The sequence below is a fragment of the Boleophthalmus pectinirostris genome, unplaced genomic scaffold (assembly GCF_026225935.1).
Source record: "Boleophthalmus pectinirostris isolate CB_2022bp ecotype Guang Dong unplaced genomic scaffold, ASM2622593v1 HiC_scaffold_18, whole genome shotgun sequence".
In the NCBI taxonomy this organism is placed as follows: Eukaryota; Metazoa; Chordata; class Actinopteri; order Gobiiformes; family Gobiidae; genus Boleophthalmus; species Boleophthalmus pectinirostris.
The window spans coordinates 30,637,475-30,656,156 of NW_026571133.1; the positions used below are offsets into that span (position 1 = coordinate 30,637,475).

General features: G+C 39.7%; 1 protein-coding gene across 1 annotated transcript in view; it reads left to right on the forward strand.

The window, feature by feature from the left end:
• Window positions 1-18,682, forward strand: part of sh2d3ca (SH2 domain containing 3Ca) — a 63,123-nt gene that overhangs the window by 3,095 nt on the left and 41,346 nt on the right. Inside the window, exon 4 of the mRNA XM_020940222.2 lies at window positions 1,641-1,680. Coding sequence (XP_020795881.1) covers window positions 1,641-1,680 — 40 coding nt within the window. The remainder of the gene's footprint in view (window positions 1-1,640; window positions 1,681-18,682) is intronic.

Genomic DNA, 18,682 nt, shown 5'->3' on the forward strand with positions numbered 1-18,682 from the left:
GCAAGGTAACATTATCTTCATAGAGAAAGTAGGCACTGGAACCCCACTCCCACTAAGGCTACATTAGTGTCCCTTTATTAAAATAACCATGATTTAAACTGAAACATGCATGTAGAAATGTTTCTTTGTTCGTTCAAAAGTTGCCACAGATCATCATGATTCTTATCTTCAATCAGCTCAATCTTTTTACTAGTATGAAAAGAGCGATGTATGTCTTCTGTTTGATGTATGTCTTCTGTTTGCAATGTACAAAATGTGGGGCAAGATTCCAGTATTGTGGTCTGAGTTTGTGGTTTTAGGGAGTGCCACTGGTCTTACAGAATAATTGTTTATGTGGATCACACTCTGTCATTTGAAGATACCAGCGGCAGACCCTTGGGGCCTGTCAGTGCCACAATGCAACAACAGACATGTTGGACTTGGACAGAAACAAAGTAGCACAAATAACATTAAAACTATAATTTCTTATGTAGAGGCTTTATTTGCTTTTCACACTATCAGTTAGACTTTATCTTAACAATATGAATCATTTGAATATTTGCACCGCTGATATGATATGGTTACATTTTCTTGAAAATATGTTGCTTTGTCTGACAGATTACTAGGAATGAACATGATATTACTTGATATAATCTATAAACCAAAATTGTGATTTCTTTACTAGTAGTTCTTGATTTCAGTAAAACATGTGATCATAACATGAATCTTAATTCATTGATACATGAAGTATGCCAACAAAATACCATACTTTTCTTGTTATAGTAGTAGTAACTGTTTCAGTCCTGTGGGTTGAGCACTTGTTGGCACTTTGATCTGCCCTCTCTGTGCTCATGTGGGACACAGCTTTGCCCCTGGGCCACTGGGGCCTTCATACATTAGGGAGCTGTACGAAAGATGTTAAAACATTCTGCATAATTGCATGCGTCTTTCAGATGGTTCTCACTCTAGTCTGTAGTACAAAGTGAGCCCAGTAGTTGAGCCTGTTCACCTCCTAGGCTGGCCACAAGGGGGCTTTTTGACATGTGATTTGTATCCATCATGTGTGGAGTTATGGTACCCAGGAGATCTGAACTTAATGCTCAGTAGAGTATATCATATCAGGGGTGGAAAGAAGGCTGCTGGGAAGTGGGCCATGGGAAAACAAGCTCAAAGTAGTGGTGTAACATGCACTGCACCTGTTACAATAGGTTTCTGTTTGTGTTTTAGAATTTTATGATGTCATAATTTCAGATGGAGACTCTCTATGGAAGACATGTCCAAATTTATGATGCACAAACATTGAACTTTATCATTATTTGTTAGGGACTGGCTCCACAAACATGCCGTATTACTCATAGCACCATTTTCTGAAGCTATTGTTAAAAAGTATTTTACTTAGTTTATTTATGAGGATGTTGAACTGTGTCAGGCCTGTTTGTTTTATGTAGATGGGCTCAGTAATTACAGCGATCTTAACCATTCTGCGGGAGAATTTGGACCTGGCCTCCTGCTCAACTGGAGAGAAACTAGAGATTCTGTTGTTGATCATGTTGTGAACATGTGATGTCACATGAATGCAACCCATTTTTGATCTTGATGTTGCAATGTTAGACTACTATTGTGTCTGAATCCATTCATGTTTTTCTTTGTCTGTCTTTTAGCCACATGGAGTCCACTGAGTGTCAGCCTGAATATGTCCTGGTGAGTAGCATCCCGCTTTTTTACTTTTGTTTTATTTTGAACACTTTTCAAAAGTCACCACATAGATATGTGTAACAACAATTTGTTTTAGTGGTATAATTATTTTATTATCAGTCTGAATAGAGATTAATGAGTATGGGAGTTTTCATGACTGATTCCAATATTTTAGAAGCCATGTTGTTCTGATGTGACTGACTTTTATTTATCCTCTATAGGGGATAAATAACCAGAGAATGAAATTAGTGAAATGAGTTGAATTATGAGTTATAAATAAAATAGAATAGTAAAATGACAATAAATATACATTTTAAATTGGCTTCCTTTTAACTAAACTACCTAGTAAAAAAATTTAATTAAAAATGCAATAAAATTATTGTAAAGAAGAACATCTCTGAATGAATTATTTATGTTTTATATACTGTATCTTCCTGTTTCTACTTGTTTAGTCTTCCATGGTATAAAATTTATTTATTAGGCTGGATTTGCACCCATCTTTTCAGTTTTCTTCCATAATTATAGCCAGTTACCTTTTACATTCTGGGGACAATACACAGAGGCCATCTCTTCCATTACTCCTCCTGTATGTATATAAGGGATCCATTTTCTGCTTGAGATACCATTAAGTATGAGTTACAGCAGTCTGACCCTCCCTGATCTCCCTCTGAATGAGATGTTTAATGTGAGCTCTCAGAAATAATTGAGTTTGATTATCAGCCCTTGTCCACAACAGTTACCCTCTTTTCAGCAGGCTCATTCTGCATTTACTCTAATATGCTCTGCCATTTAGTTAATTGAATTTGAACTTAAGCAGCTCTCGAGGCAGCAGTGACCGTGAGGTGTTTCTGCATGTTCATCCCAGTAGGTGGCGCCACTGTCTCAAATTAGAATGTCGCTTGTGATCATCCAACTGCACTGTATTTCATTATCATAGAAGAGCTATGTAAACATTGTAATTTTATTATATTTTAATAGCTGTGATTGATATTGATATAAATAAATACATGTTTTGTATCCCAGTAACAACATTTAGACAATGTTATGCCAATCCAATATAAGCATGTCTTTAAAAGTATGTGGAGGTTAAGTATCAGACAAATGTAAAATTACTCATAAAGGTGCAGCAATATCACTTGCATTTTGAAACAGCCCTTTTTGCATTTTTTTTTTCATCAATGATGTATTCAGATATCTCATAAGTTCAAAACAAGATTCACAATATTTTATTTTTTGTAAATAGTTGACAGTCTCAAGTCAGGAACTGAGACAGTAGATCGTAAAGCTGGAAGTGAGTGGAGTGGACAGGAAGACCTCAAGTTCATCTGCTCTTAGGAACTGTTGAGCTATTGATTAGACATCAGAGGCAGGCAGTAAAAGGCTTCTCCTATGACCCTGACCCGCTATTCTTTTGTAAAACAAATACAACCATTTCCCATGGCCATAACAAATTGACTATAGTCAAATCCCTGTACGCCTCCCTTCACAACAGATTTACTAAGCCGCTGTGTGTAAACGCTCTCAACCTTTTCTGACATATGAAGTCCAATACAGCAGCTCTGCATGTATTAAAAGGAAATTCAGACTTGTACCAGACAATACTGCTTGTGAAATGAAATGTGCGTATATACCTTTCTTCTTTTGATATGGAGATCCGGTTGGTGTCACATCTTGTACAACTGTATCATATTATTAAACCAATGGAGATTGATGCTAACTGATGCGAACTTCTGGAATTAGTCTGGTAACTGTATTGACCAGTAGGCCTTGTGATCCAATAGTCAATGGGGTTGTCCCATGACTGTTTTGTTAATTTTTTTTAGTTTGTTTTCGCTATTCCATCAATATGATGCAATTCTCTTGCTTACACAAGATGGCAGATTTTGGTAATGATGTTTAATTTCTGACTTTGTTTAATTTCTGTAGCCAGTAAGTTGCAGAGGAAAAAACACCCAGCATACAACCTGACACTAAGAGAGAAAATCATCATCATTTTGTCTTTATATACCTAATAGAAGGAAGAATATATAGAGTTATATATTTAAAATCAATAAATCCTAATATCTTTATTTTTTTCAGTCTAATCTCAAAGCTATCTTTTTTTAGTTGTACATTTCTTTCCCACCCTGTTCTCTTCTTCTCCCTCAGTTGCAGCCAGCATTCTCTCCATCTCCCTCCATCTTTCTGAAACATTTATGACAGCTGATGTTTAAATCAGGAGTTGGCCTCAGTGTAGCGTTTCATAATGGGACAGACCACATCGCTGACCCCCTTCACCTTGTATCACTTGGCTTATGACATGTGCATGCAAACACACAAGCCCATTATTTTAAAGGTGCATTGTGTAACTTTTCTGGTGAAGGGTAGGCCATTTGCTTGTCTCGCTGGAGATGTTATTGCTTTGTCTGGAATTTTGCACAGTATGGCATTTAACTGATCTATCTTGCATTCATCTAATTACAAATATTTTAAGGCTAAAATGCCTTCGGTGAACAAGGTTGCCTCTCCACAGATCTGACCTGTAACTTGGTCTGGTGCCATTAGCTCCTTGTCTCCATGGTGATAGGTTTAATGCTGCACTGTGAAGCATGCTAATCAGTGCCCTCTCCATATAGACAAGCAGGAAATGGACCCTGTGTTACACAGTGCATCTTTAAATCTGAACAGACCAACAGATTAGACAAAAAATGCCACGAAGCAACTGCCTGTTTTGTGTCACATTATACTAATTTATTTTTAAAAGAAAAATTTTAGTTCAGGCTTATTTAAAAGTGGTATGTTTGGCTGTGCCTCTCTTCCATGATTGTACCTTTGATTTTTGCCTGCAGCTCAGCCTGGCTTTGTCTCCTGTCCTATTTAGTGTTAGATTAAGAGGAGGGGTCTTGGGGGGAGGTGAACCAGGTCTCAGACGCTCACAAAAAAAGACAAATCATCAGAGGGAAATCTCAGCTGTGGATCTATATGCATAACTGAGTTTTTGATTATATGCGAGGTTTTGAATTTCCAAAATCCAAAATTAAAGTGTCTTTGTTAGTGCCGCCTGATTAAATCTGGGCAGTGCCCTGTGGGAGCGTGCATGTGTGTGACTATTACAGTGCTCTGAATAATGTGGTGCCACAGTAGATGGGAGGGGAGGGGGCTGTTAACTGTCATGGCCGGGCCTCAAAAGCACCCCTGGAAGTCATCTTAACACTGCATGCAATGTTCAGTGTGCAGGGGGCAGGTTTCAGCCATAACAAAGGGAAATTTTATTACAGATGTCCTATTTACTGTTGGTGCACTGTCAGCAAAAGTAATATTTGTGTCTCAAGAATGTAATTGTATTGCAGTGTTAAGGTCACCAGATAAAAATATATGGAGCTTTAAAACATATTTCATGTAAAAAACAAAATGCACATATTTGTAAGTATGGGAAACCCATGATTACCCAGTACCTTTTCTATCCCACATCATAACATTTGTCTGTGTACTATAGCTCTTTTGACATTTTTCTGATTTCTAAGATGGTGATTATTGTCAGACCAAACATTTTTTCTAGAACTTTTAAGCAGCCTGAGCTGCATAACTTGCAGTTTTTATGGCTTAGGAAAAGTTGAAAAATAGACATTCAAATAATTGGCATTCTCAAATATAACCTTTATTCTCATATTACATTTGTCGGTGGCCTCTGTTGAATAAGAGTACCAGTAATTAGAGTTTTTAAATATAGGTGATACTTAGCTGCTGGTACGTGGTGCCTCAGCAGTTGGAGCAGCTGCTTTCTTGTCTCCTTATATCTGGGCCTCACTCTCATTTGTACTTAAATCATAATGCTGACTGTCAGCACAGTCATAATGCTTATGTAAATGGCATAGTTGCCCTTGTAATTAAGATGTGTAAAAGTCATACCCACGAGTGAGAGTATTTCTGCTATGGTAAAGTAAAATAGAATGTATGTGGGGCCAACTGTAAAGACTGAGTATAGTTTGATAACATTAGATTTTAGTGGGAGCTTGGTTCACATAGTGAAATGTTAAAATTAGAATAAAACAGAAATCTTGTACATACTTCCAGCAACATGTATGAGCTAATTATTACTTTGCTGGATATATAATGAATGCCTAAGCCCTAAGCCCTTTAACCAAATGGACATTGTCATTAGTATAACTGGGAAAGGAGCAGAGAATGAAGAAATACCATATCTTTGTACCAAGCAAGCTGTGAAGTTTTAAGTAATAAGCACCTTGAAGTAGAATTTGAAAATAGGCATTAACAAACTCCATTTTGCTGGCCTTAAGTCTTGCAGATATAGATGATTTGTGCTGTCATTCTTCTCAAGATGCCATTTGATGTTATACAGAAGCATCATTTGAACATCCAATATGCAGAGTCTCTTCTGCTCTCTGGCATCTCCATCTGTGTTTTATTGTGTTTTCACTGTGCAGAATTGCACTTGTTACCTGCCCATCGCTTTCCAAGGTCAGCCTCTGTTATCTGTGCACTGCCACGGAGAAGCACACCCAGGAGGTCCACAATAATGAGCAACACATTGATCTGCTACAATGGTCCTACGCTCCACTTTATTTGCACTAAAAATCAGTTTAGTTTCCACAGCAACAGTTTCATAAGCTTTAGTCATTTTAATAACAGTAAAGCAGGGCTGTCGATTTGTTATTTCACAAGGGCAGATGGTATAGGTGAAGAGAAATGATAACTTGTAGACATAATTGGTAATATTGAATTAAAGGTAGATGCTATAGAGCATTCAGATTCTGTAGAGCATTCAGTAAGTTCTTGGTTTGAACCTCCCTTGCCCACACCATATACTAATAATATTGTGTGATATTGTTTGTTGCATGAAGTTGTTCCTATTTTGTTGGGCCAGTTGTAGTTTCTATGTAATAAAAGGTGTACTATGGAACTTTTCTGGGGGGGAGTTGGATCTGTGGTGAGGTGACTTCACTCTCAATAAGAATGTAAGTTTTGACTGTATTTGGAGCATGTGTTATTGTATAACTGAAAAGTACCTAGCCAAGGAACAATCCAGGAAAAACATTAAATATCCCCATGGAGCCAAAGAGGTGGTGGAGCCCAATACAAGAAACATAATAATACCTGGTGCACCTTTCAGCTTTAAAAAGACAATAATGAGTTTTACATCATGATGAACGTGAACAAACTCCTCTGTAATGAAAAGACTTGGAAAGGAGCTTTCCTTTCCAAGGTTTAAAAAATGTTATGAAATAAAGTTCTAAAACATCAATTTTCATTACACTGTGCACTGCCCTCTCAAAATTTTAAAGTCCTTTTTTTGATTCAATCCTTTCTATTCAGTCTTTGTATCAAACAGCCTTTGAAACATATCTTTTGGTTTGATACGGATTAACCAGTTGTTGAAAGGGCCTCTTCTCTGCGATGGCAATCAGTCAGATCATTAGCTAGCTCCACCTAAACCTCCAGTGGAGGTCCTAGTCTTTGTTTTAGCCCCCATCATGTGCATATAACATTTGGACCAGCCCACAGCCTCTATCTATCTCCCTCTTATCCCTCGTCCTTCACACGCGCCTTTCATTAACTGCGATGCTCCCAGGCACATGCAGCGATCCTCCATTGTGTGCCCCTATCAGCCTACGGGATGGGGCTGGCTAATTAATATTTAACTAAAGACCGCCTCCCAGCCAGCAGGAGATGGGCAGATAGAAAGGAGGGGAAAGTGGACGGATGGTCATAGGAGAGAGGAGAGGAGAGAGAGAGGGGGGGCGTTTGAAAAAGGATGAAAGGTACAGCCATGAGAGCTGCTTGCTATGACGAAGGAGTGAGAGGAGCAGGTGATATGGGTCGCAGAAAGGTTGTGTTTGATGGAGCAAGGAGGAGAAGAAATTCAATACAGGAGAGATACAGGATGGAGAGAATACAGGTGAACTTATAGAAAGGACTGGAAGGAATGGTATAGTTGATACAAGGAAAGACACAAGAGACATGAAACAATGACAGGAAATCAAAGTACAGGAGGGTTTGGGAGGACTATGAGAGTGCTGACATTTTGTATTGAACTGCATGCCTATCTTGCAGTGATAAAAATGTAGAGATCAGACCAAGAGTTACACTGTTGAAGTGTTTGTTTGTGGTAGGAGGTGGTATGCTTGGGCCAGTGGTACTGTTGCCACCAAACTTGCCCTGTGCAAGGTCTGCTATGGCAGCCGTATGTGTGGGGCCTCAGACACATGTCTTTCACAAGAAGAGAAGAGAGAATACTACTAGTATATTGGCATACTTTTGACCATCCACAAATAGACACAGCAAATCCAGCATTAGACCACAGTAAAAGACTGTACATCTTCACATACCTGTTATTGGTATTGCCTCCCCTTCTATATGGGAGCTAATGGCAAGATAAGAGACATGTGGCACCACACAGTAGCAGTAGGAATAGTTTAAAACACATGACCAGAATGGCTCTATACCTCTGCACATTACATTTAGAACATGTTGGCCTGAATCATAAAAACTTGAGGACAATATTGTTTGTATAAATACAGCATATTTACTGTATAAATTTTCCTTTCATTCCAGACCCACAACCTAAGTAAGTGAAATTACATGTTCTGACCCCAGCCATCTTTGTCACCCTGCTGTATCTATGTCTTTATTTGGGAATCCATCATGTTGTCACATGTGTTTTCCAGAGCATAAGATTTGGGGGTGTAAACATGGGGGGCAGCTCCAGATGTAGCCCATGCTGTGCGGTGATAGTTTTGTCTTAAATTTAGCAAGGGTTAATGCTGGAGAAGCACAGAGCCCCTTTTATGAGATTATGTGTCTCAACTGTATAATCTGTCTAATCCCACAAAGGATGCTCCAAGATTAGACAAAGAAGAGATGCTGGGCCTAATGAGTCCCTCCTCGGTCTTGTTCCACCTTAGCAAACCACTTTCCTTCTGCTCTTGACCCAATAGCATACATTGGAGACAGCAAATTGAAGATGTAAAAATGGCATGGAAAATACAGTCAAAAGGATTTACTGATTGTTCTCTGGGCTAGTCCCAAAATCGAACAAAATGTTTTTGCCGTAAAAGCTAAACCACCAATAAGCATATATATTTGCACTTGAATGCAATTATGGAAACTGAAACAAAAGAATAATACACAATAGACTGTGTATTGTAAAATATGTGCCTTCATGTTTCATCTTGATATCATTTTAATCTCTACAAGTCAACCACAAATTACATTTACATTGTGCATGAGAGCATTTTTCAGTGCAGTGCCTAAAACAAGCTTTTTGTGTTTCCATAAAACAAATCAAATTGACCATGAGTCCATTTCCACAAACAGAGATGACATATTAGAAAGCAAGATATATATTGTTATTTTCTGGCATTTTCTAAAAGCACCCCATTGTGAATCAGTCTGTCTATCCAAACATAACATGGTATAATTCTGTCTGAACAGAACTTTTAAAAACAAGTACATTATCTTTTGTTTATTACATAATGGGACTGCAGTTAACCTCTCGGTAAAGGTTTGCTGCTGAGGTTTTGCTTAGTTGGCCTTTTTGTTAGTTATAATTATATATATGTTGTGTGCGTGTCTTTTTTTTTTAATTCACAGTATCCCTTAAACCGCAATTTCTTGTTTTAATCCATATTTTGCTCTTTTTATTATTATTTTTTAACCCACCAAATTGGTCTGACACATTGAAGCTACAACACAAACCATTTTTTTCATTTCTTGCCCTATTTTTCCTTTCTCTGCTGCAGTGGTGCGGACCCTCGCTATATGCCGTGTCAGATTTTTTTGGATACTATGTGTGCGGGGGGCTTAGCTGTGGTGTTGCCATGGTGAAGCGTCCTCTGTGATGTCACTGTCAGGCCCCTCTGGAGATAGCCCCCCTCTTTCTACACACACGCGCACACACACACACACACACACACACACACACACCCTTTCTCTCTCCTCCCCTCTCTCCCCTGTGCTGCCGGTCCCTGCTGGCATGTGTGTGTGTTTTGTGTGTGTGTGTGTCCGTATGGGAATGGCCACACAAATCCGGAGTGCGTTAGCTGTGAAGCACCTGCCTCTATAATGAGCTGTCTCGCTGCAGACCGCATGGCTTTTTCCGAAACGCATCATTATTTCTACTACACAAAAACACACACACAATAAAGAGCATGACTTCCCTGGAAATGCTTTATGAAATTTGTACCACCCCCAGCATTTCAACATTATAGTCATTGGAACGAAAGGTTGCAAGGTTGTAGGGGTGGCCCTTTTAAAAGTCCAAGCAATACCTCCCCCTTCCTCCTGCTCCCCTTTAATTATTTCATTTTTCAAAATCACATCCCCTTATTCCACTACATGCTTCACCCCCCCAGCCCAATATGTCAGCATTGTCTCAGCACAGAGTTGGCGTAGCGGGGGATTTTGGTGGGTGGGGTCTTCTTTTGGCTCCGCTCCCTCTCTCTCTCCCTCTCTGAATCTTTCTAGCATTCCCACCCCCCCTCCTCTCCTCTCATCCTCCACCCTCTCCCTCTCTCTCCCCTTTGGACCGCCCCCTCCCCCCACCCACCCACTCACTCTCCTCCTTTCATCAGCAGCAAGCAATGAGGTAATCCCTATAGCGGCCGCGTGAAGTGCAGCAAGTGCGGGCGGCGGTGAGAGAGAGCTCCACAGAAGCCGGTTGCGGGCTGAGGGAAGCAGGAGAGGAGATGTCAAGAGCCGGAAGATCACCACCAGCCCTTATCGGAAAGCACTGTTAGCACGCCAGGAGCTACGAGCTAATAGATGTTAGCGGCACAGCTTTAAGACTAGGTTGTGGTGCGCTGGTGGCAGTATGCGAGAGGGGTAGCCAGCCACACACGGAGTCAGGCAGGCACGGAAGGTAGGGCTGGGTCAAGCTTAGTCAAGGCAGAGAAGTGACTGGAGGAGTGAAGAGGATCATTAAAGAGGATATATTTGGCAGAAAGGTGCACCATGACGGAGAGGTGTAGTCTGTGGAGTGCCCTGTCGGCTGCGGCGTGCTGTTTTTACCGGGGGTCCTTCATGCAGGTGCAGGTGAGTGGAGATCATGGCTTGTTTGCATTACCGGATGCTGATTGATTGACATATGCTTGAGCTGTGGTAAATGAGTGATGTTTTGTACGTGGACAACTTGATGAGAGCTGTTAATGTAGAGACTGAAGTGAATTGCATCTTGTTCTTGAATATTACGGTGCGAATGAGGAAATTTCTCAAAGTTAGAAATATGTTAGTAACATTAAAAGTTTGTCATATTTTGTTTTATTTTGCTTTCAATTCAAATCATGATTGTATTTGATAACATTCTGGGCTGGATGTAAGTGATATGACATTATTCCTATGTGTCACATATTACAACCTGTAATATTGACAGTAATACTCTAACATCCACATCATAGTTTGACTTAATATTGTGTTCACTGTAGCATTTGCAACTCACAACATGAACATTTTCTCATATTGAATTTTTTTTTTTTTTTGTAAATGTAGTCTCTACTTATTAAAGTTACCCCAAATCTTTCACTAATGGGCTATTACCAGCAAATGCCTCCATGGATCTCACTATGTGCCCTTACTATCCTTACACTGGCCAATTTTAGATGCACCTTGTTCAACTTTTGCACTTTGAGAGTGACATTTTCACTATTGACTTTGCTCTTGTCCCCTTTGCTGTAATGTCAACTCATTTGCTCCACTTGTTCTTGGAGACTGATGATCTCATAGATGCAGTACAATACTTCAGATTCAGTGATCGCAGTGTATTGACAATATCTGGTGCATGCCTGAATCTAAAAGTGCGTATACTCTGACTACAGCGGTGCTTACAGTATCTTAGTATATCAGTTAACATGTCTAATTCTAGCCTGGCACTCGTAACCTAATATCTGACCTTATTCTATGAACGGCTTATTTTCTATGTATCAGATATGCCTTGTCGCACTCGATACTTGATGCTTGTTGTGTTGTGGGACTTTTCAGGAACCACATGAGGGGCAGGGGGTGGTATTTTAAAACTTCCATGCTGAAGGATTGCACATGCCTAAACTGTCAAGTGAGTGACAGGCGAGACAATGTGAAACAGAATACCCCAGGGAACAGAGGGATGGTACTGCTCGGGGTGGTGATACTGAGAAAGGGAGTTTGAGGTGTACAAAATCTTGTCTTGCTCCTGCCACATTGCCATAATTAGGGCTTAACTTTGTAAGATGTTGTGTTTCTTTGAGGTTTCAACAGAGCTTAAGGCTGGTAATCCTGATGTTAGCTGCTCCCATGTTTGGAGTACTTTTAAAGCAGGTATATTATTACGAAAGATAGGAAATCCCCACTCATCCATGCTGATTCTTTTTTTAAACTGGCAAAGAAGTAAAGCGAGTATTTTATTTTCAATTTCAAGCCTGTATTTAACAAGATTGTCCATCCATTGCTACTCAAAGTGCATACTGCCTTTGTGTCCTTAAGCAAGACATTTGACTATCGTGACAGGATAAGCATCTGGAAAAAAAAAAGATTTCCTATTGCAGTCTAACCTGAAGAAATAAACCATTACTATATTTTTTACTCCAAATGTACAAACTGTGTTGTTGCTTTGCTAATCCTGATCCTAGCTGCTCCCCCGACATCTTCACCTTTTTGAGGACTTTTTTCAAAACAGCTTCATTATTCTGTCCCATAATCTGCAAGTGAAATTCCCACTTTGTATTTTTGACATCTGCATTTGTTTAGCGTGAAGTACTTCTTAGCTCGGGGTAATCAAGTTATTTTAATGAAATCAGATTTGGGGTTGACGCTTTGCTGCAGGGGCGGTGGGTGTGTGACTGAGACCTTAATTAATTAGCCGATGCATGGCTTTCGTTAAGTGGGAGAATTTTTACTGTGAAAGAAAAATGGATCACCTAATTTTTAGCAACTTGGCTTTGTTTACAAACAGTCAGTTTTGATTGTAGACAATATTGATTTCCTAATCCATTCCAATTAAAGATAGACTGTCAGGCACTACTGCTCCACACACAACCCAAACACTATAGTCTGCCAGGACATAATTGTTCAAATATATCTTCATATTCGGCTATGCTCCTGTTGCCACAAGGGGGGAGTGATTTATTGAATGTGTGGTACTCAACGTAATAACTCCAAATTAACTAAAAAGTTGCACTTCACTGATCAATGTTCATACAGGACGGAGGGGGGACTTTTATTATCTGGGCTGCGTTCTAAGAACTAACAAGCCAAGTGTATTGAAAAAATGTTTAGGCTTTTGAAAGATGTATTGCAGTTCAGCTTTCAATAATTTTTAAAGCAACACAGCATAACTTCCTGGAGGTGGCACGTCACATGATTCCATGAAAATAGAAATGTTGTAGGACACTCTCTTGGATATAGATAAGTTTTAGGCCATACTCTGTCAAAATATAGTCAAAAGTACAATATTTCTATAGAGGCAAGGCCCCTTTCTACACTTTCAATGTGGTTAAAGTATCAAAAATGTATATTAATAAAAAAGGAAATTTAAAGTTATATAGTTTTATTTTAGTTTATTTTTTGGTGGTGTTTTATCAAATATTTATTTTAGTAATCTTTTTGATCAGTTTTCAGTAATGGCTTTGATCAAACTTTAAAAAATACCGTAAATACCTTTCCCATCATTGCATATTGTGTGTGTTTGTGTTGGTATGTTAAAGTCCATATGTTGGTATGTTAAAGTACTTACATGTAACCAGTACACAGGTCATATACAGTATCAGCCCTGTAGTATTTACAATGGCGGCCGTTGTTGCAGTGACAGTGGGGTGTGACCTCCTCTCATGAGCTGTATCAGTGAAGAGATTACACTTGATCCTCTGGTCTAGACTGTGCTAAGCTAACTACGAACACACACATCTGTTCATCTCAACATTGTGTAGGACAGTGGTATGTATTAAACTAGGACATTGTGGAGACCCCCATCCCCCTCTACACCCTCTGCATCACCCCTGCAGACAGACACAAATGCAGATCTCCTGTAGCTGTAGTTAGATTCAAATAAGCACATTCAGGGCATGGTCTTCTCTTGTGTCTTGGTCTCCTCCCGCTCAGGCCTCCCTGCTGACCTGAGCAGCATGGAGCAGGCCGGTGTGTCCCCCAGCAGCTGGTGCCTCTGTGCTGTAGTGTCCAGATAGAAGATCCCTGTACTGTAGTATGTGGAGCCCCCTGACCTCACAGTATGGTACGACAGCATGAGACTGTTTACCATGAGCTGCCCGTATCCATACACACATAACCCACGTGTTTAGGTTATACAGGATATTAATAGGTATAAGAAACAATGGAGGGCAGTGTCTGTGGTCAGGACTACAAGAGGAAGCGATGGCCTGTGGAGTTACTTGGGTTTACGGATGAAAAGTAAAATATAATATAGTAACACTATGCTTCTTTAATATACCCATTCCAAATGGTCAGAAACAGTGAGTAACTGTAGTGTCACTCTTAATTTCTTTACTTGTCCAGATCTTAATTCAGTCTTGGTCAAGAGGACCTTGATGGAGAAGTTGCCGTTTGTTCATATATAAATCTGATTGGGGAAATTGGTTCCTCCCTATCCAGGTGGGATTTCTTTAGGTGACGCTAACTCCATACAGAGCAGTTCCTCTATTGAGCCTGGGACTTACTTTTTGTGAGACAGGAGTTCTAACAAAAATGCCATCCACCACAGCATTAGTGCCTTTTTTCATTTTGAAGTGTCTGTGAAAGTGATCTAAGAAAAGTGTTTCATGCTTCTGAACTCTAAAAACCTTTCAAGGTTACTGAATGCCCCCAAAATAAAAGAGCTTCACTCACTCTTTCAGTGTCCATATCTTTGCCAAGTTGATAGCATCTCATTATAAAACATTAAAAGAGGAAAACAAGAAGCCTGTGCTAATCAGTTGCTGGTTCTGCTTCATAGATCATAAACAAGATGTGCACAGACCACCGGGTGTCTGCATTTCAATAAGTATTGTTCCAATTAAACTCAAAAGTAAAGCTGGGATTTCATCAAATGTTGCCTTTGCATTTTCACTGAAGAAAATAGCACTTTTAATAGACTTCTTGTGGAGATGTTAAGGCCCATGGTGCGAACACTGTATCTTCAAAGGACCACTCTTATTACAAGCTGCGCTTTATTTAAAGCCTCTCCACTAACAATGCACCATACATATTAAACTACAGCTTTATTGCTTTCGCTCAAGTCTGTGGCGTTCATAATGTCTTTGGTGTATGTCTACAATTGCCTTATTATTAACTTTACAGGCAGACAAGCCAGCCAATATAAGTGTTATTCTGTAGACTTTACTTTGTGCTTGCTTTTCCAGAACGACACTCCGATCCGCAACTAATAAGAAGCGCTTTGGTGTCTTTTAGCCCATTCAGTCAGTCACAGTAGGTTAACCAGCAATCAGCTTGTCAGTCTTCTCCCCAGGGGTCCCCCGACCAGCGCTCCAGTATTATAGCCCTAGCCATCACCCCTGACCATGTCTAGTCAGTGCTTAGCTAGCTGTGGAAGATACGACCACACTAATGCCATTATGTGTGCCGGAAAAAAGCAGAGTCCAGGCCAATGGCTGTATGTTTTTAAGCATTGAAATATTCACCATGTAATCCCCTCTTCTTCACTCTGGCTATCTCACGCACTCGGCTCCTCCGCCCCAGAGCTTTTGCTGCAAATCCTCTTTTGGCATGCCCGCCTGTCACACCCCGCGGGCTGGTGTAGTATGAAGGGCAGCTGGGCGTGTGTGGAAGATTGTAAATGTGTGTGGTTAAATTGCCTTGTTCCAGAGACCATATCCTCATTAGAGCGCTCTGATGTTTTTGGCAGTAACAAGGGAAGAGCCAGTGAGTAAGCAGGACAGTGGACCAATATGTGTGTGTGTGTGTGTGTGTCTGTGTGTGTGTGTGTCTGTGCGCATGTGCATGTGTGTGTATGTGTGTGTGTGTGTTTCTTCCATTGCAACTAATTGTGCTCCATTCACATTTGGTCCCTGCACACACTGCTGTCTCGGCAGAATGTGAATGCATAAATCAACATAACTTTATCAGGAGAGTTTGTTAAATGTCAGTGTACATACTTGCTTAAATACAGATCTGATTTTTTGTTTCAAACTTGAAGTGAATGTACATTCGGTACTGGTGTCTCTGCTCCACCTTGCGCTGAGAGATTGACATGTTGTTTTGCGTTTCTTTCACAACCTTTTCAAAGCTCAAATATTATTACCATATTTCCTCTGCCTCAGCAAAAGTAGCAACAACACTGCAGGGTATTCTGCCTATTATATGGAAGTTAATCTGTGTGATGGGGCAAGCAGTTTGTGAAAAATTGTTAATATTGACACAGGTATTTTGAAGATAGTTGCATTTACTTTGTGTGTCAACCTCCTCTACCATACTGTTTGTTTTAAGGTACACTTTATTATCCACATTGGGAAATCTGTTGTCTGCATTTGACCCATGCTTTAATGCTGCTAGAGCAACCTGTCAGGAGCAGCGGGTACCACAGTGCAGGGCCCAGGACCCATCTTTAGATGTTGATCTTCGATTGGTCAGGAATCAGGACCAACAGAGGATTTTACTTCACATGCATGTTTTGGGTTGATGGGGGAAACCGTAGTACCCAAAACCTTGATGTGAGGAAAGGGAGCTAACCACAAAATAATAGTGAATGATAGTGTGTGCAAAATCTCAGTAGCTGTTCACTGTATCCTGCTTAAGACCCATAGTTACTTGAATAAACTTAAACTACAAGCCACTGGAAAAGGAAAATGAAGAAAGCAATGGATGTTATGCCTTGATGGGGCATGGCAAGAAAGTTTTAAAGTTTGAAGCCTATATTTTCTGGTACCATACAGTCACACAAAACGTACAATTTCTCTTGACGATTTACCTATTTCTACCTCAGTGAAAATAGTTGGAAAATGGAATAAGCTTTCTGACAGAGACCTCAAGGTGAAATCATGAACTGAATTTGCACCGCTCTGCTCTTCTTTGATGAAAACTTTATTGAGCCAGCAACTAATCTTAAAGGCTAAGCAGGTACATTTCATCCTTCCACACAAAACGATCTGCACTTTTTCTATTAGCATAAACTAAAAAACAACTCCACTATCTCTGTCTGACATTAGCCAAAGAAGTACTCCACTAATTGAGCACTTTAACACTATAGGCTTGGTCGTGGAAACCATGGAGATCAGCATTTTACACAGCAGAATTTCTATTGCTTGGCTGAGAGCTGGTTGGCATGGGCCCAACTTGTGCTGTCTTCATCCTAACTTCCACAAAACTGAACTATTAAGAAATCGTGGGACCATGCTGCCTACGAATGCAACTTTGAACCTATAAAACATGAAGTGGCGGAAAGCATTAGGGGTTGCCGGTATAGGAAGTCGTTTTGTAGCTTTAACTGCGTCCTCCAGAGTCCACTACCCTCTCTATTCTCTGGCAGGCCTTTGTCTCCGTGATAGATTGTGCTCACTTGCATCTTGGCTCCTAAAAGTTGGAGAGAACAGCAGCGAAGTGGAGTGGTCCTTGAGCAGCAGGTCACTGTTAGGCAGCTCATTTTGGAGGAACAAATGGGGCTTGTCTTAGTAATGAGATATTAACAGATGTGTTGACATATGGCTGACTGAGTGCCTTTATAAAAATATGACATGTTTGCAAAATTAATTGTGTACAGGCTGCATGCGATGCAACTCAGAATTGGAGAGTTTCTAGCAGTTTTTGGGATGTTTGAATTAGTCCTTCAAGACTCAATTCACAAAGCTTTACTAGATATAAACACTTCAATTGTTTGATCCTCCCCCCCAAACATATTTTGGATAACTACTCGAAAGCACAAAAACAGTTTAAATTACATTGTACATTTAAAGGACCCATATTACGCTATTTTCTGATCTATAATGATTCCTCATCAAGAACATAGCCGGAGTTGTGTTTTGTTTCATTTACATGTGTTTAACATACAAATCTTATATATTATTATTTTCTCAAACAGAAAAAAACTCCACCTTGTGTCATGTCATGTGGTAATATAGGAAGTGCTCAACTGTGTTTTTAAACTCCATACACCTTCACGAGTTTAATTTTAATAATTTCAGCCCTGGAATTGCCCACCTCCACTGAACAAAAGATAAAAAGTAGCTATAAACTTGAAAACTATTGGTTCATGCCATTACATGGTGGAACAGAGCATTCTGGGCTTTGTAGACAGACGAACAATAAAAGATTGCTCAAACATGTGTGAATGAAACAAAAACAGGTATGTTTTTTGACAAGGTGCCAACATTCTAACATAGCTAGAAGCTCACAAGAATATGTGTATAATATAGGTCCTTTAAGTACAAAATTTGCTTTAAAGAGCTACATATGCTACTCATTCACAACTGTGTTGAAGTAAATTTTCTTGTGATTACATTAATGGGAATGTACCGTAAAGGACCACACTGAAATCTGCACTGCAGTTTTCAAACGGAAGTTGTTTCTTTTCTATGTTGTTTGAGATCAATATTGCAGTTTAAAATGCCATTCTATAGGAGATAAAAGCATAACATGTCTTCTTTAACAGGGATAAATATTTGATACATTCTTGTTGTGTATTGAAAGCACTGATTCAAGTGCACATAATTTCAGTATTGATAAAATCATGAATGGGTCCAGTTTAGCTTGGACACACCAAAAGCCATTTGGGTGGCAGCACTCACATACAAATGAACATTTAACATAATGCTGTTTGAGATAGATGAAAATACATTTGACAATTAAGAAGTGACAGTTGGTGCTGTCAGACTCCAGACTCTAAAACCATGTCTGGTGCCGACTGGTGTGTTTGACAGATCCATTTGGGCGCTGTTACAGAGTTGTGAATCTGCTGCATTAGTCACTCAGGCTGAACACTGAGAACACTTTGTTGTTTTGACACTTTTATGCCTGCCTTTATTTTAACCCCCCTGTTAGTAAATACTTATCTTACTTACCTTACACTATATCATATATTTTTGGCATATCTTAAAGG